Raw genomic sequence first — 26,222 nt, 5'->3', positions numbered from 1 at the left:
CTCATGTTAGGACTATTGTAGTTCTAAGTGGCAGAACCCTAACCCAATCTGGCTCAAGCACCAATAGGAATGCACTGGTTCACATATCTGAACAGCAGGATCTAGGCCCTGGGAAGACATTTTCAGGATTTACCTTTCTCCAACCCTTGGGTCTGTTTTCTCTGTGTTGTTTTCATTGTCAGGCAAGCTTTTCCCTGTAGGATCCAGTATGGGAGGCGAAGGCTTCATGCTCCCGGTATGACTAAGGAAATGCCTATTCCATTTCTACCATTAAAATTGAGCTCTACTGGCCTGCTTTTTACTTTTAATTTAAATCATGAAATTCCAAAATCTGACCTAAAAAAATACAAAAAAATGAAGAAGAAGCAAGTCTTCATAATTAACAAAAAGAGTCTCAGAAAGAGATGAAGGAGATGTACTCTCTCCAGGAGGCTCCAAGGAAGAAGACCCGAAGCTTCTCTGCATTTATCACTTGTTAAAAAAGATCTGATTTAATGGAGCGTTAAATTAATAACGTTTGTTAGAACATCAAGCTTGTTTTTCTGTTCAGTATAGAGACTTTGTGTATATTCTGAAGTGTTACCAACTTGTTCTGTTCACTGTCTTTGGAAGAATCATTTAAACAAAGGGGTCTAGTAAAACTGCCAGGACTTTAAAAAATGTTGCAATTTGTGAGTGAAACTAACCTTCAAAGAACAACCTGTATTTTTGGTATCTCTGATTTGCTGTCTCGCTTGATAATGTGTTGGCCTGGTAATAATGGTGAAATTGTCACCTCTGCTTTTCTGAAACAATACAGTTAGTCTTTGTGGAGCAGATGGTCTCTGTTGCAACTATTCATTTCTGCCCTGTAAGCACCAAAGCAGCCAGTTAGCAAGTGGGCATGGCTGTGTTCCTATCCCACTTTATTTATAGACCCTGACATTTGAATTTCATATAATTTCCATGTGTCATGAAACACAGGGTGTCCCAAACATATTTATGCACTTTAACAACTGATAGATAGCTCACTGCCTTTATAATTATTCAAAATGTGTGTCTACATTTTGGGGGGACACCCTATAGTCTCCTTTTGATTTTTCAACTATTTAAAAATATGCAAACTATTCTTATCTCTTGTTTGCACTGGTTGCTCCACCTGGAACTGTCTTTCCCCATTTATTCACGTGGCTAACTCCCTTACTTCCTTCACGTCTGCTCATTCCACCCTCTCAGTGAGCCTAACCTGACCATTCTGTTTAAAACTGCAGCCAGCATCATTCCGAATTGCCCCCACTCCTTATTCCTTTTATCTTGTTATGATTTTCCCATAGGACTTTTCACCTTCTAAAATACTAAATAATTTACTTACTTATAATTACATTGTGTGTTTTTTTTTTTAAATATACTCGCCCAGCCGGGTGTAGCTCAGCGGTAGAGCGTCGACCTAGGAACCAAGAGGTCACCAGTTCGATTCCCAGTCGGGGCATATGCCTGGGTTGCGGGCTTGATCCCCAGTGGGGGGCGTGCAGGAGGCAGCCAATCAATGATTCTCTCTCATCATTGATGTTTCTATCTCTCTCTCCCTCTCCCTTCCTCTCTGAAATCAATAAAATATATTTTTTAAAAAATAAAAATATACTTTATTGATTTTTTTACAGAGAGGAAGGGAGAGGGACAGAGAGTTAGAAACATCGATGAGAGAGAAACATCGACCAGCTGCCTCCTGCACACCCCCTACTGGGGATGTGCAGGCAACCTAGGTACATGCCCTTGACCGGAATGGAATCTGGGACCTTTCAGTCCGCAGGCCGACACTCTATCCACAGAGCCAAACCGGTTAGGGCTATAATTACATTGTTTGTCTTCCCTTGTCAAGTGGCAGGCACTCTAAAGGCAGAGGATATTGTGTATAAGTTCACAGGTGAATCCAGAGTGGCTAGAAGACTGCCTGGCATGCAGACGATAACTGTGTTAAATAATTACACAGATGGATTAATGACCTACAAAACCTCCGATCAACCATTAGACTGGAGTTCAGGACATTTGATAATAAAAGTTTGTTTCCCCTTCTTGAAGTGCATAGAGGGCTTAGTCTTCAGAAATGGAATTGCCTAAGATGCACTTCTTGGACACTTCATTCTAAATAGGCCACAGAACTTCTTCAAATGCAAGGGCAGGGGGTGGGGGGAGAGGGGAGGACAAAAGTCTTTTATACAAAAGAGGTGAATGTTTATAATCTGTAGTATCTCTTTTCCAAAATTAGCTTTATCTCCTCCTCAACTCTGGTAGGTCCCTTCAGTGTGTCTGAATCCTCTTCTAACTTTCCCATACACCTGGGGGTGGCCAGGGCTGATGACCAGTTTCAAGTGGCTGACAACTTAGGGTTCTGAAATGGAAGGACAACGTCAGGAGCAAACAACTTAGTTTCATTGAAGGGTCAATTCCAGAAAATAAAATGTAAGAGCTGCTTTTCTCCCCTTTATAAAAAAAAAAAAGTGTATTATCTGCAATTGTATATAAGCGATTGCTTTATTATCTTCCCTTCCTTGAAAGGTTTATTTTTGTTCTTTTTTAAAAAATATATAACCATTTCATTAGTTATATAACTAACGTACACCACAGTGTGTGATTATAGCTGCAACTTTGATAAAATTTTGTTTGAGGCAAAAACACTCTTGAAGTTGGTTTACTTGCTTCAGACTGAAAGTATTTTAATTGGAAAATACCTTGTCTCACGGTGCCTCTGATCTGTATTCTGATCAGAGGCACACTTAGTACTTATAACCTATAACTTAGTACTTATAACATCACTTTCTAACTCTAGATTACAAGCATCTATAAGTATCTATTTACACGCCTACTTTTGCTATTAAACTTCCTGAAAATATCTTGCTCATTTGTATGACCCACAAATGCTAAAACTGTGTAATTATAATCTGTTGAAATGAAATGAAACATATATAACTGGTGATGTTTGTAACTGTAATATAATATTATGGCTGTATGTTACCTGCGGATCACTCCAAACTAGTCTGAAAGGGATCTTTGTATTAGCCGTGTAAGAAGAGCACCTATTATGTAGGAGGCATTCAATGAATGAATAGATACACTGAACATACTGAAGAGTAATTCTATGAGCCGATGAGCGGTGTCCCATTGTAGAAATACTATTCTCTGCACGCTGTATGAAGAAGGCGAGGAAAACCAGAGGAAACTGGCTTGGAACACAAGAGGAAAGTGGCTTCTCAGGGGCTTTCTGCCTATTGTGCAACTAGGAAGCGGACAATAAAGTTTATTTGAGCGTCGACGTGCCCGACGTGGCCCCGCCTCCCCAGCCGAAGCCGCGATTGGTGGACGTTCGCCGGCGACCGCCTGTTCTAAGCCGCGATTGGTGGAGGCTGCCGTCATTGCAGAGCGTCCGCACGCCGGCCCGCCCTCTCGCCGCGTCGCCGGGAGCTTCGCCGCCAGCCGCTCCTCGCCTCTCTCCTCTCCCGGCCGGAGCCCGGGGGACCGAGCGGGAAGTCGGGACCATGTTCCGCCGCAAGCTGACGGCCCTCGACTACCACAACCCCGCCGGCTTCAACTGCAAAGGTGAGGCGCCGGCCGGCCCGCCCCGCGGCCCGGGACCCCGCTGCCGGCGCGCTCTTCGGCGTCCGACCCGGGCTGGGCTCCCTCCCCGGACCCTCCGCGGCCGTCTCCCCGGGGCCGCAGGGCCGCGCGGTCCTCCCGGCCTCCAAGCACCTCTGTTTTCCGACCCCCGGCCACGCCCGGGCTTCGGAGCCCCCTTCCCCCCCCTCCCCCACTCGGCCCCGTCACTTTCTGCACTTGCTAAACTCCCAACATGACCCCCGCCCCCCGCCCCCAGCCCCCAGCGCACTATAGAGAGAGACTCGCTTTCTCACTTGGTCCTTCAACTCCACGGCTTCCGGGTGGTGGGGCGGCACCTTGAGCACCTGCTGTGGGCCCCGCCGAGCTGGGAGCTGAGGAAGATGCTGAGTAATTTGGAGACCAGTTCCCTGCCCGCCGGGAACTGCTGGGCGAGGGTGGGTGTGGGGGCACCCGGAGCCCACCCAGCCCGTCCCGGACCGGACCGGACCGGGACCGATGGCGTTGGAGTGAGCGATGCAGTGACGGGCCAATTCCCTGGTGTGGGTCGTACGAGAAGGTTGACAGCAGGTGAACGGGGTGGCTGGGTTGTAAATACGAAGGCGTTTGGGTTTTCCAGCATTAAAACGTGTTGAGGCGTTGGCATGGCCACCCACGGCTCCCTGACTGCCGCCCAGCACAGCCCGGAAGGGGCCCAGGTGCACGGCCTGCGAGCCTCAGACCGTTCCTGGTGTAGTTAGGCCTCCGGACTTCACAGTGGGAGCTGGACTTTGAGAGAGAAAATAGTTTCTCAGCAGGAGTAACAGTGTCTTGTTGCTCTCCATAGAAGCATATCAATTGAAGAGAGTCTTGTTTTTCTGTCTTGCCTTTTATTTAACAAAAAAAGGGTCGGTGGCAATAGAGTTTCGGTCAGGATTTGAGCCTCAGTTTTTCTCATCTGTGAAGGGGGGCTATTACCTCAAAAGCGTGTGGAAGGATTACATGAAACAACATGTAGTTTCTCGTGTGTGCACTTAATGTGCTGTAACAGTGACAACGGTATCCTCTTTTTATTTTGTCATTTGCTTTATTTTTTTAAAAAAATATTTTATTGATTTTTTTTACAGAGAGGAAGGGAGAGGGATAGAGAGTTAGAAACATCGATGAGAGAGAAACATCGATCAGCTGCCTCCTGCACACCCCCTACTGGGGATGTGCCTGCAACCAAGGTACATGCCCTTGACCGGAATCGAACCCGGGACCCCTCAGTCCGCAGGCCGACGCTCTATCCACTGAACCAAACCGGTTGCAGGGGTGGGCAAACTTTCTGACTCGAGGGCCACAATGGGTTCTTAAACTGGACCGGAGGGCCGGAACAAAAGCATGGATGGAGTGTTTGTGTGAACTAATATAAATTCAAAGTAAACATCATTACATAAAAGGGTACGGTCTTTTTTTTTTTTTTTTTAGTTTTATTCATTTCAAACGATCCGGCCCGCGGGCCGTAGTTTGCCCACGGCTGGGTTAGGGCATCATTTGCTTTATTATTACTTTGCTGCACATTGAACCTTGCCCCGTCCCTCTCTCCAAAGGAACTGGAATAATAACACTGAAGTAGCCAAAACTATCTACCAGACATTTTTAATCTTATTTCGTTTAATTTTCATAACAGCTCTATAAGGTAAGCCCTATTATTGCCCCCATCTTGTAACTCAAGAACCTGAGGCAGAGAAAATTAAGGTGGTGAGCCCAAGTTTACACAACCACTAAGTGTCTGGCACCAGAATTTGAATTTAATCCAAGATATGAGCAGAACATTTTTTAATCTGTTGACCCAAAGTCTGCACTTTAAACCTCTACTTTGAGCAGCTCAATTAACTTCTTGTTTTTGGAGTTGAAAGTTCCACAAAACCACTTATTGGAGGTGAAGGAAGTGCTCCTAGTAATTTATATGGTGTTTTTTTGTTGCAGATGAAACAGAATTTAGAAACTTTATTGTTTGGCTTGAAGACCAGAAAATCAGACACTACAAGATTGAAGACAGAGGTAATTTAAGAAACATCCACAGCAGTGACTGGCCCAAGTTCTTTGAAAAGGTAATGAATTCGAAAGTAAAATAAAAGTACAGAGAGCTTTTCTAAAAATTATGTGAAGACAGACATGCTTCAAATTACTTTGTTCTTTTCAAATAAAAATAATGATCAGTGTTAGAATGCTGGATTTCAGGATTCTACTTTTCTTTTATTTTTAGAGTAAATTATATTCCCTCTTTCTACCAAGCTTTCAGTATTAGATAGAAATATTTTTGTCTGGAAACATTGTGAGGTTTCTTAAATAAACAGTGATATACCAGTACACATATTCTATAAATGGTAAAAAATGGCCAAAATAAGAATTTCTACAGTAGACTAAAAATGTAGCAGTATACTTATATTAAAACTAGGGGCCCAGCATGCAATTGAAATTGCGTGAGGAGGCGCCCCGCCTCCCGCCATGTGAGGAGGCACCCGGTGGGGGGCCTGGACCCACGCCTGACCCACATAGCTCCAAGCTGCGCAGTGGCTGCTCTGAGCACTGCCCCCGCTGCCGTGTTGTGTTCTGCTGGGGTGGGGGCAGGCGCTCCTGTGTGTTGTGTCTCCACTCGGGCCCGCCCCCAGCCCCAGCCTCTTGTGTGTGGTGTCTCCACTCTGGCCTGCCCCCAGCCCCAGCCTCCCTGCGGACACTGGGGTGGGGGTGGCACACAGTCTTCTCCCGCCCATGTACCCACGCAGCTCCTTCTGAGCGGTCGTGATGCTCGGCTAATTACATATTCCCTGTTTATATAGATAAACTAGAGGCCCAGTGCATGAAATTTGTGCACTGGCAGGGGTGGGGCGCGGAATGTCCCTCAGCCAAGCCTGCACCCTCTCCAATCTGGGAACCGATTAGGCCCGATCACAGTGGGCAGTCAGACATCCCTCTCACAATCCAGGACTGCTGGCTCCTAACCACTCACCTGCCTGCCTGCTGATTGCCTCCAACCGCTTCTGCCTGACAGCCTGATCACCCCCTAACCACTCCCCTGCCAGCCCAATTGACGCCTAACTGTTCCCCTGCCGGCCGATAGCCTCCAACTGCCCTCCCCTGCTGGCCCGGTCGCCCCCAACTGCCCTCCCCTGCTGGCCCGGTTGCCCCCAACTGCCCTCCCCTGCCGGCCTGGTCACCGCCAACTGCCCTCCCCTGCAGGCCATCTTGTGGTGGCCATCTTTGACCACTAGGGGGCGGCCATCTTGTGTGTTGGAGTAATGTTCAATGTGCATACTGGTTGTGGCTAATTAGCAATCTGGTCATGAATGTGAGGGTGTTGTGACCAATTTGCATATTACCCTTTTGTTAGTATGGATGAGACATCGATATGCTTGAAAACGAAGATTGTCCTATTTATGATTATATTTATCGTACACACATGTCCCTTGTTGTGTACAATAGAAATAATCCTAAAAGGCCCTGAATGTATCCCTTATTTTTGTGGCTAGAATAATTTTTACATTGACTTAGTTTAATTTTAACAACACTTTTGCAGAAAATGGGGATAACAGTGGTACCTTTTTCATAGTGGTGGCTTGTGTTGTTAATCAGTTATAATATACCTGTTTACAGAGTGCCTGGCCCACAGCAAATGCTAAGCAAATGCTATATGCTTATTCCACTGCCTCTATTACTGTTATTGCTACTACTAGGTTATTTTCCTTTGCTCCTAAAAAGTTTTTTTGAAAATTTTTATAGGCTTCTTTAAATTTTGAAATATATTAAGATTTTATAGTTATATCACCTTATTTTCAGCCAATTCATGTGTATAAAACTGTATACAAAGTTTCCCATACAGAGGGTATTTGAAGAATACAGTAGTCCCCTCTTATCTGTGGTTTCACTTTTCAAGGTTTCAGTTACTCACAGTCAACCACTTTCTGAAAATATTAAATGGATAATTCCAGCAATAATCCATTAATTTTAAATTGCACACTATTATGAGTATCATGGTGACATCTTGTGATGTTCTGCCCTATCCCAGAGGTAAATCATCTCTTTTTCCAGCATAACCATGCTGTATATACTTATTCACCCATTATTCACTTACTGGCTATCTCCATTATCTAGATCAACTGTCATGGTATCACAGTGCTTGTGTTCAAGTAACCCTTAATTGACAGAAGGTCAGTGGTAGCCTAATGCTACATCAGAATGTCTATGTCACTTATCTCACTTCATCTCATATAGGCATTGTATCCTTTCACATCATCACAAGAAGAGGATACAGTGTAAGATTTTGAGGGAAATCACATTCACATAACTTTTTTTGCAGTAATGTTGTAGTTGTTCTATTGTTAATCTCTTACTGTACTTAATTTATGAATTAAACTATCATAGGTGTAATACACACACACACACACACACACACACACACACATATACACACATACACATATATACAGTGGGGCCTTGACTTACGAGTGTCCCGACTAACAAGTTTTTCGAGATATGAGTCGTCTCTCGGCCGATTTTTTGCTTTGAATTGCGAGCTAAAATTCGGGTTATGAGCCAGCTTCAGATACCCCACCGCTAGTTGACGCAGCGAACGTCACAGTGAACGCCACAACATCAGCCCAGCATCACGTGTCTCGTTCACTTTTTGATTTGACATACGAGTAATTTGAGTTACGAGCTCGGTCACGGAACGAATTAAACTCGTAAGTCAAGGCCCCACTGTATATATATTTGTAGGGTTTGGCATTATCTGAGGTTTTAGGAACCCACTGAGTGTCTTGGAACATAGTCCCTGCAGATAATGGGGGACTACTATATAAAAAATTTCTGGCTCTAGCTGGTTTGGCTCAGTGCATAGAGAGCATCAGCTTGAGGACTGAAGGGTCTTGGGTTTGATTCTGGTCAAGGACACCTGCCTGGGTTGTGGGCTCAATCCCCAGTGTGGGGAGTGCGGAAGGCAGCCAATCAATGATTCTCTCTCATTGATGTTTCTACCTCTCTTCCTCTACCTTCCTCTCTGAAATCAATAAGAATATATATATTTTTAAAAAGATTTAAAAGAATAAAAAAGCAGCCTTCTTGGGGATTTTCCTGGGCCAAAGCAAAGTGGCCATAAATGTGAATTTTTTAGCCACAATTTTCTCCATCAAGCTGTTTAAAGTAAGCATTCACGAATTCATTATTAAGTCTAGTAGTTTTTTTATGGAGTCTTTAGGGTTTTCTATGTACAATATCATGTCATCTGCGAATAATGACAATTTTACTTCTTTTCCAATTTGGATGCCTTTTATTTCTTCTTCTTGTGATCGCTATGGCTAGCACATCCAGTACTATGTCGAGCAGGTGGGGTGAAAGTGGGCATCCCTATCTTGTTCCTGTTCTTACAGGAAATGGTTTTAGTTTTTGCCCATTAAGTATGATGTTGGCTGTAGGTTTGTCATAGATGGCCTTTATCATGTTGAGATATGCTCCCTCTATTCCCACTTTGCTGAGAGTTTTTTCAAAAATGGATGTTGGATTTTGCTGAATGCCTTTTCTGCATCTGTTGATATGATCATGTGATTTTTGTCTTTCAATTTGTTTTTGTGATGTATCACGTTTATTGATTTGCGAATATTGTACCAGCCTTGCATCCCTGAAATAAATCCCACTTGATTATGGTGTATGATCTTTTTAATATATTGCTGGATACAGTTTTCTAATATTTTGTTGAGGATTTTAGCATCTATGTCCATCAGGGATATTGGCCTTTAATTCTCTTTCTTTGTAATGTCTTTATCTGGTTAGGGAATTAGGATAATGCTGGCCTCATAAAAAGAGTTTGGAAGTGTTCCTTTCTCTTGGATTTTCTGAAATAGTTTGAGGAGTGTAGGTGTTAGTTCTTCCTTGAATGTTTGGTAGAACTCCCCTGTGAAGCCATCCGGACCTGGGCTTTTGTTTGGTGGGAGTATTATGATAACTGCTTCTATTTCATCAGTTGTTATTGGCCTATTCAGGTTTTTTCATTTTTCCCGTTTCAGTTTTGGGAGATTGTATTTTCCTAGGAATTTGTCCATTTTTTCCACATTGTCCAGCTTGTTGTTCATAGTATTTTCTTATAATCCTTTATATTTCTGTGGTGTCAGTGGTTACTCCTCCACTTTCGTTTCTGATTTTATTTATTTGGGTCCTCTCTCTTTGTTTCTTGATGAGTCTGGCTAATCAGTACTTCATGCCATTCCCTTCTGGCCTATAGAGTTTCGGATGAGAAATTTCTGGTGTCAGCCTTATGGAACTCCTTTATAGGTAACAATTTTCTCTTGCTGCTTTTAAGATTCTCTCTTTGTCTTTAATTTTTGGCATTTTAATTATGATGTGTCTGGGCGTGGGCCTATTTGAGTTCTTGTTTGGGGTTCTCTGTGCCTCCTAAACTTGTGCCTTTTTCCTTTACCAGGTTAGGGAAGTTTTCTGCCATTATTTCTTCAAACACCTCCTCTATGCCTTTCTCCCGTTCTGCCTCTTCTGGCACATTTGCTGTTCTTATATTGTTAAGTTTCACGTTGTTCCACAGCACACTGAAGCTTTCCACCTGTTTTTTCTTTTTGGTTTTCTGATTGAGTGATATGGGATGTCTGCCTTTTGAGCTCTATCCCGTTCCCAGTCCTGGCTTCTGCTCTTGCAGATCCAGTCCACTTCACCCTCCCTCTGCCGGAGCACAAGGTGGGTGGCTACACAGGGAATTTTGTGCGTTGGCCCTTTAAGAGGGTGCCTAAATTTTCAGCTGTTACTCTCTGGCAGACAGCACCCTGCTGCTTTTCACAGCCAGATGTTATGTGGGTGCCCTCCTCAGTTTTGGTGTTCTCTGCTCGGCGGGGTGGGCATCTTAGGGATTAGACCCAGAGTTCTCAGTGGCAACCCCCCACAGCTGAGATATCTCTCCGGGACTTCAGTTGCAGTTCTATGGGCGCCCAGCCAGCCCTTTCGCACCTCCATCCCTCCTACCAGTCTCTATGCTGTCTCCACTTGCTGTCTCCACTTGCCTTCTCGGTTGTCAGGGTTCTCCTGCGAGTTTTCCGTAGATTATTCAGGAAGTTTTTCAGTATTTTAGTTGTAATACCAGTTTGTTCCTGGGAGCATGTCCGTGAAGCATACACTTAGTCTGCCGCCATTTTTAATCTCCAATCTCTTCCATTTTGTTTCTTCTATGTTTAATGAAATCTAAGAAATTTATTTCCAGTGGTTTTAAAAACACTACATTCTTTGCATTATTTTCTATCTTTCTGGAGCTCTCTTGTCTAAATAGCAACTTATTAATTCATACATCTTAGCTTTTATCTTTTGCTATTTCTCCTTGCTTCTTCCAGAAGATTTCCTCAAACTAAAAATTCTATCTCTTGCTTTATTTTTATGTTCTTCTTTTTAGAGTCCTTTTTATTTAATTGCTCTATGTGTATTGAGACCTGGAATCAGAAAGTTTAGATTCAGGTCCCAGATGTTGGCAAGTGTTAACCTCAATTTTTTTATCTATTCAATGAGGAAGTTGTTCTAAATCTGGAATCTGCAAAAGAAAAATTTCAAAAAGCATGATGGAAATACTTCACTTAAGGTGGTACACTTAAATGTTATGAGAAATTCTTTGAGATCCAAACTAAGGTATCTTTTAATTTTATCATTTTTTGATTCTGTGACTTTATAGCAATAATGAAAGTGATTTTCTTTTTTCTCTCAACAGTATCTCACAGATGTTAGCTGTCCTTTCAAGATTCAATATCGACAAGAAGCAATTGACTGGCTTCTTGGTTTAGCCGTTAGACTTGAATATGGAGATAACGGTATGTTTTGTGGGGAGTGTATGTTTTAAAGAGAGGAGGGGGGATTTGGGAAAGGAGTGTAAAAATATAGGGAATACCAGATTGTTTCTTTGTCTTTACTTTTGGTTCATTTTAAGTTTTATATATCCTCATGTTCCTTTTCAGTATCTATTTAAACACTTAATTTTTGGTAACCATTCTTCTGTGTCTAATACCCATCTCCCATCCCCCCTAACTCCTAAATTGTCTGGGAAAGAATTTTCTTTTCTAAAATTAGAGCCTTTTTATTATTATAAGAAGTTAAAAGTACTGTCTTTCATTGGTATTTAGATTTTTGTTTTGTCTTTTTTTAGAATTTAGAAATGGTGTCTTCTGGAGAAAGCATTTTTATGCCTTCTGAAAAAGTAGTATTTATTACATTAATAAATTTTTCATCTTTCACAGTCTGTACCTTAGCCTTAGCCTTTTAAGTTCAATTGTTAGTGTTCAAGAATTGATAGGATTTCAGAATGTTGATTGCAGCAGGTCATTTCACAAGAGACTGAAACATATGTCTAATGCTGATATACATTATAGGTCAAAATATATTATTTATATGTAATAATCATTTTATTACAGATACTTATAGGACGCTTTTAAATACTAATATCTATAAAAAAAATAACGTTTCCTCTCATTAGACCATTTCATTTTGAAAGGCCTGCCAATATCTAAATGCAAGATCCGATTATCTTGTCTTACCTCCACCCTCTGTGTTTTGTGTTGTTCCTTCTTATGCGGCTCTCAGTTAGTTCTCTTAATCATTGCTTTTTTAAGCCTTTTTGATATCTTTGAGTCCCTTTTCTTGCCATCCTGTTCCCATCTATTTTTTCCCATGTCTATTATATCTGTTCTGCCTTCCCACTACTATTGCCCTAATTCAGTCCCTTATCATTTTCTACTGAGATTATTATAATCTCTCTCATACTGGTCTCTTAGCATCACCCTCTATTCTCATCAGCATGGCCATCAAGCTAACTTTTTTAAACAAATCTGTTTTAGAATGCTCTGGTTGGTTTCCAAAAAAGCACATCCTATTATATTCAGAAGCATCATTGCTTTTCCATTTTTCTCCAAAAGGGACTCCAGGCTCCTTAGCCTGGTATTCAAGGCCTTTGATAACTGGTGTCCAGCCAGTATTCATGTGCTTGATATTCCAGCCAAACTAGATTAATGCTGACTCCTGTTTACATCTCTTTATTTCTTCCTCGATTTCTTGGCTTACATATTCCTTTGACTAATATGCCATTTCACTCTATTCTCTACACATTCTAAATCCTGCTCATCCTTATAAGATCCAGCACAAATACCAATTAGCATTTCCTTCTGAACTTTCTTAGTTTTTAACTCTATACCTTTTAAGTCATTCACTTTCCATTTTGACTTATGTCTTATTTGCCCCACTAAATTGTAAGCTCTTACTCAGTTTTACTTCCTACATGGTACTGTACCTGTATTAGTTTCCTATTGCTGTTGTAACAAATTACCACAAACTCAGTGACTTTAAACACAGTTTATTATTTTACAGTCTTGGAGGTCAGAAGCCCAGCCATTTGTTTTACTGTCAGGTTGTTGACAGATTCTTTTCGGGAATCTAGGGCAAGATCCATTTCTTTCTTTGTCTTTCCTATCTTCTGGAGATTGCCTGTATTCCTTAACGTTGTCCCTTGATATCTTCAAATCTAACAGCATAGTGTCTTCAGTCTTTCTTTAACTCTATTTCCATTGTCACATCTCTGATCATCCTGCTCCCTCTTATAAGGGTGCTGTGATTACATTGGGCCTACCTGGATAATCCTTAATTTAATCACATCTGCAAAGTCCTTTTGCCATGTAAGGTAACATTCATAGTTTAAGGAATTGGGAATATGGGCATCTTTGGAAGGGAGTGAGCAGTCATGATTCTGTTTCTTTGCATATAATAGAAGACTTTTAATGTTTGGCAAATACAGTATTTGAATGTTCACATATTCTAATACAGAGCACCAACCAGCTCCAGACTTAAATTTCAGAAACTTTATGGCAGAAATATTAAAAGCTCCAACCCTTTTTTTTTTCCAGTTTGAATTTTAGTTTAAAATGAAAATATATATGAATAAATGTTGTAATCAGAAGCCTTGGTGGCATTAGTTGATTTTTAGGACCTTTAGGGAAGTCTTTATTCTGCTTTGATGTGGTAACTCTATGTTAATTTCTAACAGAGTATTCTCCAGCTTTTCAAAAGTGTATGTCAGCTATTTCCAAATGAAATTGTAGTCATATTTCAATTTATTTCTGCTTTACTTTTACTGTATTTATTTCACATTTGTCCATTTTTATAATACTTTAATTTAGATTACCTATGTACCAGGAACTATAGATATCAGATATATTTTTATTGATTTCAGAGAGGAATGGAGGAGGAGGAAGAGAGACATCAATGATGAGACAGAATCATTGATCAGCTGCCTCCTGCACACCCCACACTAGGAATTGAGCCTGCAGATCTGGCTCATAGGTCCATGCTCAACCACTGAGCAATGCCAGCTTGGGCTAGCATGATATTTTTTTAATTAATAAAAGAAATACACTGATGTTGGATCTGAAATAAAGTAAATTTTTTTTTAAAAATATATTTTATTGATTTTTTACAGAGAGGAAGGGAGAGAGATAGTCAGAAACATCGATGAGAGAGAAACATTGATCAGCTGCCTCCTGCACATCTCCCACTGGGGATGTGCCCGCAACCCAGGTACATGCCCTTGACCGGAATCGAACCTGGGACCCTTCAGTCCGCAGGCCAACGCTCTATCCACTGAGCCAAACCGGTTTCGGCAAAGTAAATTTTTTATATTGAAATTTATACTTGAATTTTATTTGAAATTTTAGCTGAATTATAGTTGAAAGGTAAATTATATCAAAAGTATATTAAAAGTCTAAACTAGAAAACAAGTTTTTGTGTAATCTTAAAATTCAGAATTGTAAGAACAGACTTTTTGGGGAAAAGGGCTAAAGTGGTAGTACTGTCCCTTATCAGTAGAAGGCACTGTTGTATTTTTGTGGTTTTACATTAACTCCTTGCATTCTTCTTGACTTTTAAATTATTTAAATGTTTGTCCTTATTTGATGAAACCATTATAAATTTGTATTGTGCTTTAGTACTTTTAAAGGTTTTTGTTAGCTTGTCAGTTAAAGTGATTAAAATCAGACTTAAATTTTTCTTTAACTTTTTTTTGGCATAATTTAAGATTTACAAAAAATTGCAAGAATACAACAAATTTTCTAGTACTCATATTCTGTAAATATTAACATTTAATTCATTTGCCTTGTCCTTCTCTCTATATATAATATACATACATAATTTTTTCTAAACCATTTGATACTAAGTTGTAGGTGGTTCTCTTTTGCTTTTGAGTACTTTAATGTGCATTTCCTAAATGTACATAACTACAGGATAGTTAGCAAAATCGGGCAATAAACTTTGATTCACTACTCTTCTATATAGCTGTTCTTCACATTTTATAAATTGTCTCAATATTTTTTTTTGTTGTTAATATATTTTTATTGATTTCAGAGAGGGAGAGAGAGAAACATCAATGATGAGACAGAATCATTGATCGGCTGCCTCCTGCATGCCCCACACTAAGGATCGAGCCCACAACCTGGGCATATGCCCTGACCGGGAATCGAACCCTGACTTGTTCATAGGTCAACACTCAACCACTGGCTGGGCTCAATAATATTCTTCATACAAAAACAAAAATGCATTCTTTGATCATGTGTTGCATTCCATTGTTATGTCTCTTTAGTCTCCTATAATCTGGAAAAGTTCCTCATTCTTTATTTGTGCTTCATGAGACTGGCATTTATTTAACCCTTTGTATGTCATAAGTGTCTATGTGGGGATGGTTTCAGTTTTGGACGTGTGGCAGTTAACTGGTTATTGACTGTTCCTCAGTTTGGGTGTATCTGATGTTTCCTCATGATTAGAGTCAGGGTTTGTACTTCTGTTAAGAACACAGAAGTGATGTTTTGTTCTTTTAAGTGCACGGTATCAGGAGGCATGTGTTAGTAATATGTCCCTATTACTGGTGCTATTACTTTGATCACATGGTTAAGGCTTCTCCATTCTAAAGTTACTATTTCCCCTTTGTAATAAATAAGTTTATTGTTGGGAGATACTTTGAGATAATGTCAGTATGCTTTTATTCCTCAAACTTTTTCGTCTAGGTTTAGCTCCATTTGATGAGTCTCATCTGAGTCAATTATGCAGATGATGATTGCCAAATGATGTTTTTGTAATTCCATCATTCTTTCTACATTTACTTGTTGGCTTTTTAATGAGGAACTTTTCCTGTCTTTCCAGTTTGTTTGTTTATTTAGATTAGTTTGTATATGTGGATTCTTATTTTACTCAATGGCTTACAATCTTTTTTTGTTAATAGTGTATCTTTTTAAAAAAATACATATTTTATTGATTTTTTTTTACAGAGAGGGATAGAGAGCTAGAAACATCAATGAGAGAGAAACATCGATCAGCTGCCTCCTGCATACCCCCACTGGGGATGTGCCCACAACCAAGGTACATGCCCCTGACTGGAATCGAACCTGGGACCCCTCAGTCCACAGGCCGACGCTCTATCCACTAGCCAAACCGGTTAGGGCTAACAGTGTATCTTGATGTTTATGCTATCCCAGATTTGGCCAGTGGGAGCTCCTGTAAGCTATCTTCTGTCTGATTTAAATCTTAACGCTTTTGTTTTCTCTCGTTTCAATAGCAAATCATCTAAGCATTATAGCAAAAGATGGCATTTGGACATTACATTCAGTATATTAAATATTTTTCAAGTAAAAATTGCAAACTCTACCTTTGGAATTCTGGCTTTCAAGTTTCCATAAAATAGGTTTAGGTTTGTATATGATGGTGTATTATTTGAAGTGCTGATTTTTTTAGAAAGAAAAGTTTTTGTGTTCTATGTACAGCTTTCAAAAGATTTGGGAAGAAACTTACTTTTTAGTTTGTTTGCATTTAATCTCACGTAACTTAAATTTACCCTTACCCCTACAAGTTGTAGAGGAAGCCTTGAAAGCATACTTTGTTTGCAAGCATTTAGATTAAGCATGTCAAACTCAAAGGCTAACTAACATGGGCCAAATAAACAAGATTTAAGTTTATGTGGGCCGCAAAAAAACAAAAGCTTCAATTTTCATAGAAACGTAGGTTTATTTCGACAGAGACATGCTGAATACAAAGAGCTGAAATAAATGAGTAATCGTTAACATAAAATGATAGGACATTTTAATAAAAATTAATAATTTTTTTTGAACATTAACTTACCAGACACTGAATAACTGCACAAATTAATAAGCGTAACGCAAATCTATTTATTTGGTTCTCCAAAAGCAAAATATTTCCTGTTGCACACACCAAACAAGTCAGTCCAAGACTAATGACGTGGCAATTGGCTGCTAAAATATTCACTGCGAGTATTAGTAGAGAGAAATGGTGCGCCTGCACGTAAGGCGTGTAAGGAAAATGAATGCAACATGATTATAGTAATCAGTCATTATTGAATGTTGTAGTTCGTTATTAATAATGTATAACAGGATATTATAAAAATTAAGTTGCGTTTCTTCCATAAAAGTATTCATTGTGGGCTGCATGCGGCCCACGGGCTGTGAGTTTGACATGTTTGATTTAAATAATGTTTGATATATATTACTTTTAAAGATATTATTGAAAAGATCCTGTGTAAGGATTCAGTAATCATTTTAGATTAATTAAACAGCAAAAATAATTTTGATTGGATGAGTTGTTTTATAATAACCAGTTTGGCTCAGATTCAGTAAATAAACAATGTTTGTTTTAAGTTGCAGTTTTACAAATTGCATTTTTGCCTATTTTTCAGCTGAAAAATATAAGGACTCGGTATCTGATAATACAAAAAATGCTGACAATGCAGCTAAAAATGCAGAGCCATTGATCAATTTGGATGGTAAGTACAGTAGACCCTCTTTATTCGCACTTTCACTTTCCATGCTTTCAGATACCTGTGGTCAAGTGCTTTCTGAAAATAATACATGAAAAATTTCAGAAATAAACAATTCACTTTAAATTGCACACCGTTCTGAGTAATATGGTGAAGTCTTGCACTGTTTTGCCTAGCTTATGAATCAGGCCTTTGCTCAGCATATCCACACTGTAATCACTTAGTTTCCGTTGGGTTATCAGATCAATTGTCATGGTATCCCAGTGTTTGTGTTCAGGAAACCTTTATGCTACTTAATGGCCCCAAAACATGAGACATGATGTTGGCAATTTGGATATGCCAAAGAGAAGCTGTAAAAAGCTTCTTAAAAAAACACAACACAACAAAATCTACACTAATAAAAGAGAAAAATGGTAATTGGCGTACGACCGCTACCCTTCCGATTGGCTAATCAGTGTATCCTTATGCAAATTAACTGTCAGCCAATATGGCGGCCGGCAGCCAGGCAGCTGGAAGCGAACATGAGGCTTGCTTGCTCCAGTGACTGCAGACTGCAACGTTCCCCGCCTGACTTGCCGGACTCTGAGCTGGCAGTTTGAAACATTCTAACAAATATAGCCGGCTGGGATCTCAGAGCTGAAGTTATACATTGTTTCGATTATAGAACGGCAAACAAACCAGCAGCGGAAGCCTCAGAGCTAGAGCCAGAGCTAAAGCTGGCCCAGAAGAAAAAAAAAAAGAAAAAAAGGAGTGGTTGGGAGCTTCAGTCAAAACCCCTAGCCTGAAAGCAGTCCTCAGCCCCTCACCCAGACTGGCCAGGCACCCCAGTGGGGACCCCCACCCTGAAGGGTGTGTGACCAGCTGCAAACAGCCATCATCCCCTCATCCAGGCTGGCCAGGCACCCCAGTGGGGACCCCCACCCTGATCCAGGACACCCTTCAGGGCAAACCAGCCGGCCCCCAGGCCTCTATCCTATATAGTAAAAGGGTAATATGCCTCCCAGCACAGGGATCAGCGGAGCCACGAGGCCTCCTGGCACCAGATCAGCATGACGGGGGCAGCGCCCAAACCCCCTGATCGCCCTGCGGCTCTGTGTGTGACAGGGTGTGGCGTCCCAACCCCCTGATCGGCCCTGCTCTGTGTGTGACAGGGGGGTGGTGCCCCAATTGCCCCCCCCACCACGGGCCCTGCTCTGTGTGTGACGGGGTAGAGCCATAACCTCCCCATCGGCCCTGCCCTGAGTGTGACAGTGGTGGCGCCCCAACCCCCTGATTGGCCCTGCTCTGTGTGTGACAGGGGGTGGCGCCGCAACCTCCCCATCGACCCTGCCTTGAGTGTGACAGGGGGCGGTGCCCCAACCCCCCAATCAGCCCTACCCTGAGCGTGACTGAGGGTGGCATCACAGCCTCCCAATCCGCCCTGCTCTGTGCATGACAGGGGGCGGCGCCCCAACTCCCCAATCAGCCCTGCTCTGAGCCCGACCAGGGGCTGCACCTAGGGATTGGGCCTGCCCTCTGCCACTCAGGAGCAGGCCTAAGCCAGCAGGTCGTTATCTCCCGAGGGGTCCCAGACTGCGAGAGGGCACAGGCCGGGCTGAGGGACCCCCTCTTCTCCCCCGAGTGCACAAATTTTTGTGCACCGGGCCTCTAGTATACATATAAAACATGGTATATAAAGGGTTAGGTACTGTCCCAGTTGTAGGCATCCAGTGTGGGTCTTGAAATGGATCTCCTTTGGATAAGGGGAGATGACTATGTAAATGCATAATAATGATCAACATTTTTGGTTTCCTAAATGATTTTTATTTTCTAAAATGAAGTCTGTGTTTACTTGGTTTTAGTAAATACTTCATGCAGGCAGCATTTGTGAGGATATTTTATTCTCTATGGTTTTTTTTATTGTCAGTTACAATGTGCTGTCTCCTTCCTCTTATAATTGAATATCTGAATATTGAAATGCTTTTCTTTGATCTTCTCATAGTAGTGTGGAGATTTTTATTTGTATTTAATCATGGTGATGATTGTTTGCTTCCTGGTAACAATATTTTTTCTAATCTAATGTGACACTATGAGAAAGTGGTAAAATTTTTCATTATTTAAATCCAGATGTCTTTTAGTAATTCTGCTTTAGAAAGTATAAAGAGTCTAATTACTTACATTATAATAATACTTTAAATAATTCTTTCACTGATTCATTGTGACCTATAATTTGAGTTATTCTTGTGAATTAATAAGCTGCTTGGACACTCGAGAGCTGCTGCTTAGAGAAAAGGTTTTGGGAAAACTGTCCATTGAAGGGGTCTATGTATTAAAATCAATAGCTTTGGAAAGAAATGTTAATTAAAAGTGCTGCATAAATGGGCCTTGCAGAAAAAGTTATGAGTTAATTTAGTTATTTATTGGATTGTTCAGTTTGGCTGATTAGTAAGAAATTCATTAATCTTATCATTTTGCCTAGTTGTTGATGCCCCTGCACTGCTCCAGTCAGAAGTTTTAAAAATTGAGATTTGTTGTTAATGGAAAATTCAAAATGTTTCTTGTAAATTTATGTTTACATATCTAATTATATGTTTGCAGAGCTCTAAGTTTCCATTTAAATTTTTTCTAGTTAATAATCCTGATTTTAAGGCTGGTGTAATGGCTTTGGCTAACCTCCTTCAGATTCAGCGTCATGATGATTACCTGGTAATGCTTAAGGTCAGCTTCATATTCTTGATTCTTGACAGATATTTTTGTGTGTGTGTGTGTGTGTGTGTGTGTGTGTGTGTGTGTGTGTATCTTAGAGGCCTGGTGCACGAAAATTCGTGCACTGGGGGGTTGGGGAATCCCTCAGCCCGGCCTGCCCCCTCTCACAGTTCAGGAGCCCTCAGGGTATGTCCTACTGACGGCTTAGGCCCGCTCCCTGTGGTGGGGAGTGGGCCTAAGCCACAGTCTGGCCACCCTCTGCGGGAGGTGACCGGGCTGATCAGGGGAAGGCGACGCCCCCATCACTCGGCTGCTGCTGCCACTGCCGCAGCTGCGAGGCCTGAGCCCCAGGCCTCGCAGCTGCCGGGGCTCACGACTGCCTGAGCCCCAGGCCTCGCATCTGCTGTGGCTTTGTCCAGCTGGACGTCCAGGTGGACATCTGGAAGACATCTGCTCTAATTAGCATATTACCCTTTTATTAGTATAGATATTTAAACTCAATTTTTTAAAAATCAACTTGCTGAAACCGGTTTGGCTCAGTGGATAGAGCGTCGGCCTGCGGACTGAAGGGTCCCAGGTTCGATTCCGGTCAAGGGCATGTGCCTGGGTTGCGGGCATATCCCCAGTGGGAGATGTGCAGGAGGCAGCTGATCGATGTTTCTAACTCTCTGTCTCTCTCCCTTCCTCTCTGTAGAAAATCAATGAAATATATTTTAAAAAAATAAAATAAAATGAAAATCAACTTTTTTATATTTAAATTTATGGTTGATGACTAAAATGTGGAGGAATGCGGCACACAAAGCAGATTTCATCTGTTTTAGGTGATCTAATAACAGCTAATATCAAAGAGTGTTTACTATGTGCCTGCCATTTTGTTTACATCCTTTTGCAAAGATGATTTCATCCAATCCTCCCCAGCATCCTAGAGGTAGATGCTAATGTCTTTCTTTTTAATATGTATATGAAGAAGTAGACTTAAAGAGAATAAATGTCCAAGATGACACAAAAAATGATAGAGCCAGGATTTTAATGTAGGCATTCTGACCTTGTCGTTTCTATATTTCCTAAATCGCCCTATTCATTAAGATAATGGAATATGCCAAATTAGTAATGGTGAATTTGGCCAAAAGTACATATTCCAAAATGTCTTTGAGGAAGAAAAAAATGTTTCTGTCTTCCAAGTCACCCTTCCTAGATAGGCCCTTAGTTCATACCTCCACTTCAGGGATTCCAGTAGTCTGAAAAAGGTCTCTTATTTCTGACAGGAAAAATATACTCGTATTTCAGAAAATTTATGCTAAGTAATTGTGACAGTATAGTGGGGATCTCCTGGAGAGGGGAGTGGTACTTACAATACCAGACTTGGACATTATTTTAGTTTGATTAAAGTTTTAGTTTCTCATAAAAATCTACACCTTGCACATGTAAATTACTTTTAAATTGCTTTGCAGTGAATTAAATAAATTTCACTCTACCCATAAGAAGGATTAAGCCTTACTCTATTTTTTAATTCTATTATTAGATTAATTTATTCTACTATTTAGAATTGTATGTAATAAATGGCAGTTGTAACAAGGGAAAGACTATTCTGTTCCTAGATTATTATTCTGTGTGCTGACTCTGAATGTCAACTTGGATTTTCTCAACTCAGATTGGATGTCAAGAGACAAAAAGTTGTATTTAGTGAAATTTAGCCCTTTCAAAGGCTTGTTCCTTACCTAGGCAATTATGTAAATTATTTGGAACAGTTCTACAGTATTCACATCAGCTTTAATCATAAACTGGGAGGAGAAAGACAATTTAGCATTTTGGAGGTTCTCTTTGTTATACTTTAAACACCCAATGGGAAAAAGTAAAAGTTAGCTATAATCATAAGTTTAATAAAATTCTAATCCTAGTTGTATGATTGTCCTTTGAGTTATTTTAAGAATCATTCAAACAATGCATAACAACATGGAAAACATCTTCATAGATTTGCCAACTGTGAGAATCAATATATTAACTGTTTGACCACCACACTGTTTACATTTGCAATCACTGTTAAAGATTGGTTTAAGTAATTCTTCTCAAATGTAGCATTTAATTTGTTTTTATTATTTAAAAAAATTTCCAGTTTTCACTTACTTTTGAATTGTAATTGTCATCCATTAGTTAAAATTCCATTTAAAATCTTATTTTTTTAGTTTATGCAAGTGCATGTATGCACTTGAGACTGCTGGAATAAAATTCCTTGGTGATGAAAAAAACATGTTCTATGAAAGACCTGAAAACATTTTACTATAATTAAGAGAAAAAAGCAAGGACAGTGTATGTGATGTGCTACCCTTCGTGTCAGAGATTGCATGTGTGTGCACATGTTTGCCTGAGTATGCTTGTACTTTTAATAAGAATCCAAGGATCTGGTAACAATGATTGTCTTCTGGAGGGCTGGCTAAGGCTTGGACAAGGAAGGAGACCTACTTTTAACCATGTGTCGTTATTTATTTATTTATTTATTTATTTATTTTTTTACTGCACACATGAGTTACCTATTCAAAAAATGTTTTAAATTGTTTTGGGTATCATTTCACATTTTAAATATTAAATGTGAGAACTTTTATTACAATATGTTTTTTTAATGGGGAGTTTGTTAATGAACTAGGTCATCCTAACTTGATCAAACTGGGCATCCTTCTTATCTAGACTCAGAGAAGAAAAAATGACAAACAGCCAGTGAAAACTAAAAACAGTATTTTTGGGTTTCTTAGGCAATTCGCATTTTGGTCCAGGAACGCCTGACACAGGATGCAGTTGCTAAAGCAAATCAAGCAAAAGAGGTATGTATTTTTTTAAGTAAAATCTAAAGTAATTATTAATGAAAGTTTCTTCTAGTGTTGTCATGGGTTTAAACTCTGCATGTTACTGCTTAAGATATCCATTCTGTGTTAGAACTGCCCAGAGAAAGGATAGCTTACTTCAAGGGGATTGAATGTGGTTTCTAAGCAAATTGTGTCTAACCATTTTGAGTGAAAAATGAACTCATGTTTATCTCCCTTCACACCTTAGAGAAGCTGCCAATGGCACATCCAGTCTACCAGTGTAAACCACTGCATCTACCTAGTTGAAGTTTATTTAAAGGAATGTGCACTTGTGAAAAATACTGGGTTATTTTGACTAATTGCTGGGGAACAGGACACAACCTCTCTTAATATTTTTCTTTTTGACCTAAATCCTACATTTGTTCTTTTGTTTCTTCAGAGAAATCTCATTTTACCTTTTCTATTTGCTAGCATAAAACCTAAGTAACTTGCATAAGGTCACCTAGCGGATACGTGGTTGAGACAAGGATTCGTATGTGGTGGTTTACATGAGCTGGTTGATGACTAGGTGAATTGGGGATAGAGAGGCTACTAGAGTGTGAGGTTCAGGTTACAGGTGAGTAAAACTCATCTTAGTAGAATGAGAAAACTACAGCATAACTATCTAATAATTCTGAGAAGTTTTGAGATAAATTGTACCATAAATCTAAATGTCCCAAAAGTCTCATTGACTACGGGGCAATATAGAGAATGTCCTCACGGGTTAGCAGCAGCTGCCTGGTAATGCTCCCTTCCTGCTGTACAGATGTTGCAGCGACAGCCTTTGGTACAACCACCATCCTGAACCCTGGTCCTTTTTTTTTTTTTTTGCCTCCCTCAGTTCCCCAATGTCATTTGTCCTCTATTAAAAGGTTATTGATGCCAGGTAAGTGTACTCCCTCTAAAAGACAGTTTCTTTTAAAGGTTCTTACTGGCTTATTAATTATGTGTGAATCCAGCCACTGGAAATTGTGTTAAAGGTCAGCCTATTTCTCCCACACTATAAACAGAGAGTAAATTCATTCAGTAAAGCTATGGTTTGGAAGGCAGTGCAAATAAGGACAGAGCCAAATCACTGCTGCTCTTTACAAAGTAAAATTTAGTTTTATTCTCAGTGCTCCAAATAAATCTTAGTTTTAATGTCATCTCAAAAGATTCCATGCTATAAATAATAATACAGTGGAGAAGTTTTACAGTTGTGTTCTTGTTTGTAACTGTTCATAACTAGCATGTGGTCATCTTCAGCCACAGAGGTATTTTTTGGTTTTGGAGCAGACAAAGGGGAAAGAGAGCCTCTGGTACAGCCTAGCACAGTACAATTCTACTCTTTAGTTTTGCTCACTGAGTTTCCATACCAGTTTGTTTCTAGTGTGTTTATTAGCTATTTTGAAGCAGATCGAACCTAGGTAGATTTTCCTTAATGGATTAGGCAAGAATTGAGTAGTGACAACTTAGCATTGATAGCATTGAAGTATCGCTATGGTTTAGATTCTATTCAAAGTAACTTCAAAATGAACTGTTGAAAGTTAAATTATATATATTGCATATAGATAATCTGTTAAAATTTCTGGCTGAAAAACTATGTTTTAGGTTTGTGCAATTTGCAGACAAATTAATGTGCTCGGGAAAGTGATATTAAAAGTAGTTCTATTCCATTTGCCCTGTACACTGCTGCTTACTGTAGGTAAAACAGAATAATAGCAGCCCTGCAGTAGTGACAGGGCACTACAGCAAAAAGGAGCTATTTTATATGCCTGGTCTTAAAGGATTGGATGGGTTATGGAATTAACCTCCCACTTTATTTAAGGCCATTCTTTCCTCACCGGTTATAGTAGGGAAAAACAAACATCAAAATGCAAATTTAAGAGAACTCTCATTCCCCTTGCTACTGTAACTAAAAGGGTTAAAATAATAGCTAGCTGCTCTTTAGTTTTAGATAAGAAAAGAGGTGATACTTAACTATCGCCTCATTTTGTCCATTTTTTTTTTAAAGGGGTTGCCTGTTGCTTTAGACAAGCATATTCTTGGATTTGACACAGGAGGTAAGTGATTTTGTTTTGATGATTAATTCAAAATATTTTAGAAACTTGGTGAACATTTTGGGGGAAGTGAGTGGTCTGAAATATAAAAGTTATTAATTTTGCTATGTTTCTTATAAATAGATGCAGTTCTTAATGAAGCTGCTCAAATTCTGCGATTGCTGCATATAGAAGAGCTCAGAGAGCTACAGACAAAAATTAATGAAGCCATAGTAGCTGTTCAGGCAATTATTGCTGATCCAAAGACAGACCACAGACTGGGGAAAGTTGGAAGATGAACCTGTTAGGATTTCAGCCTCTCACCTATTTAGTACAGTTGGGAACCATGCACACCGTGGTATGTGTTTCAAAATCAAACATCACATTTTCAAGGGAAGAGTCCCAGAAAATTGACTATGTTTTAGAGATTTACCATCATTGCTTTTTCTTTAATAAAGTTTGGGAAAGCAGATTTTTTTTTGACTATGTGTTATGTTTATGTATAATTAATCTGTTTCTTCCTTTGTAATTAAGGTACATGCCAACACCCAGCTTTGTTATAGAAACAATACACATCCTCAAAAAGTCATAAGAAAACTTAAAATATTTTATTAGAGTAATCTAGAAAATTTGAGGACTGATACATCTTTGGTATTTGTAAATGTAGTAATTTCTGTGGGTTATTCTATAGAGGGACTTACAGGAAATACAAACTGAAATGTTCTAGCACCTTTTAATATAAATAGAAATGAAGTAATGCAGAGGTAAAAAATATTTTAAGTCTTAGAACTTTTGTTGGGAAACTATAAATAAGTTGGTTCTTTCCCATCAGTTCTGCATAGCCTTCTCTGTGTCAAATTTATGATCTTTAGGGTTTTATTTTTATACTGGTCATTTGTGCTTTAATTTCTTGGCCAAAATGAACTCATATAGGGTCTTGACATATTTCTAATTGGTTCTTAGTTGAACGAATTTGACCTTTTTAAATATGACATAAATGTTTATAAAAAGTTGCTTTAATAATCAACAATTAAAATTCTATTACCTCTTTTAAACTTGCAATAATTTTTGTTTTTAAAAATACAGTAGTAAAGATTGAGGTATAAACTTTTCACAAAATATACTTAGTCTTTTTGCACTGAAAATGTCCATTTTGTATGTCCCAGAACTTTTAATGGCCAATTCCTTTTTCACTTTCTTCACCTTTGTTTGCAGTAAATGTTCTTTAGGGTCCAGAATCTGATTGTAAACTCAAGTCCTTTAGGATGCTATATTTATTTTCTTCCTGTAAGG

The 26,222-nt window shown here is 39.7% G+C and overlaps 2 protein-coding genes across 2 annotated transcripts in view; one reads left to right on the top strand and one right to left on the bottom strand.

Annotated features, from left to right (window-relative positions):
- The first annotated feature begins 3,419 nt into the window (after positions 1-3,419).
- On the top strand, positions 3,420-25,401 carry RTRAF (RNA transcription, translation and transport factor). The gene is made up of 8 exons (XM_070419680.1): positions 3,420-3,573; positions 5,539-5,663; positions 11,303-11,402; positions 17,309-17,395; positions 19,998-20,086; positions 22,822-22,890; positions 24,905-24,953; positions 25,074-25,401. Exons 1-8 carry the CDS (start codon positions 3,513-3,515, stop codon positions 25,226-25,228), a joined length of 735 nt encoding a protein of 244 aa, XP_070275781.1. The 5' UTR covers positions 3,420-3,512; the 3' UTR covers positions 25,229-25,401.
- NID2 (nidogen 2) overlaps positions 23,997-26,222 on the bottom strand; it is a 65,422-nt gene continuing 63,196 nt past the window's right edge. Inside the window, exon 21 of the mRNA XM_070419667.1 lies at positions 23,997-26,214. Within this exon, the coding sequence (XP_070275768.1) occupies positions 26,204-26,214 (11 nt within the window). The 3' untranslated portion in view covers positions 23,997-26,203. The remainder of the gene's footprint in view (positions 26,215-26,222) is intronic.

The sequence above is a fragment of the Myotis yumanensis genome, unplaced genomic scaffold, assembly GCF_028538775.1.
Source record: "Myotis yumanensis isolate MYYU_CA2020_CCGP unplaced genomic scaffold, mMyoYum1.0.hap1 SCAF_1, whole genome shotgun sequence".
NCBI classification, from domain to species: Eukaryota; Metazoa; Chordata; class Mammalia; order Chiroptera; family Vespertilionidae; genus Myotis; species Myotis yumanensis.
The sequence above is the reverse complement of the archived record's forward strand: the minus strand, read 5'-3'. Positions and strand labels throughout refer to the sequence as shown.

Coding starts and splice junctions, on each gene's coding strand:
- RTRAF (XM_070419680.1), top strand. CDS start 3,513: ATGTTCCGCCGCAAGCTGACGGCCCTCGACTACCACAACCCCGCCGGC. Junction 20,087..22,821: donor ATTACCTGGTAATGCTTAAG/GTCAGCTTCATA, acceptor TGGGTTTCTTAG/GCAATTCGCATTTTGGTCCA. Junction 24,954..25,073: donor TCTTGGATTTGACACAGGAG/GTAAGTGATTTT, acceptor TCTTATAAATAG/ATGCAGTTCTTAATGAAGCT.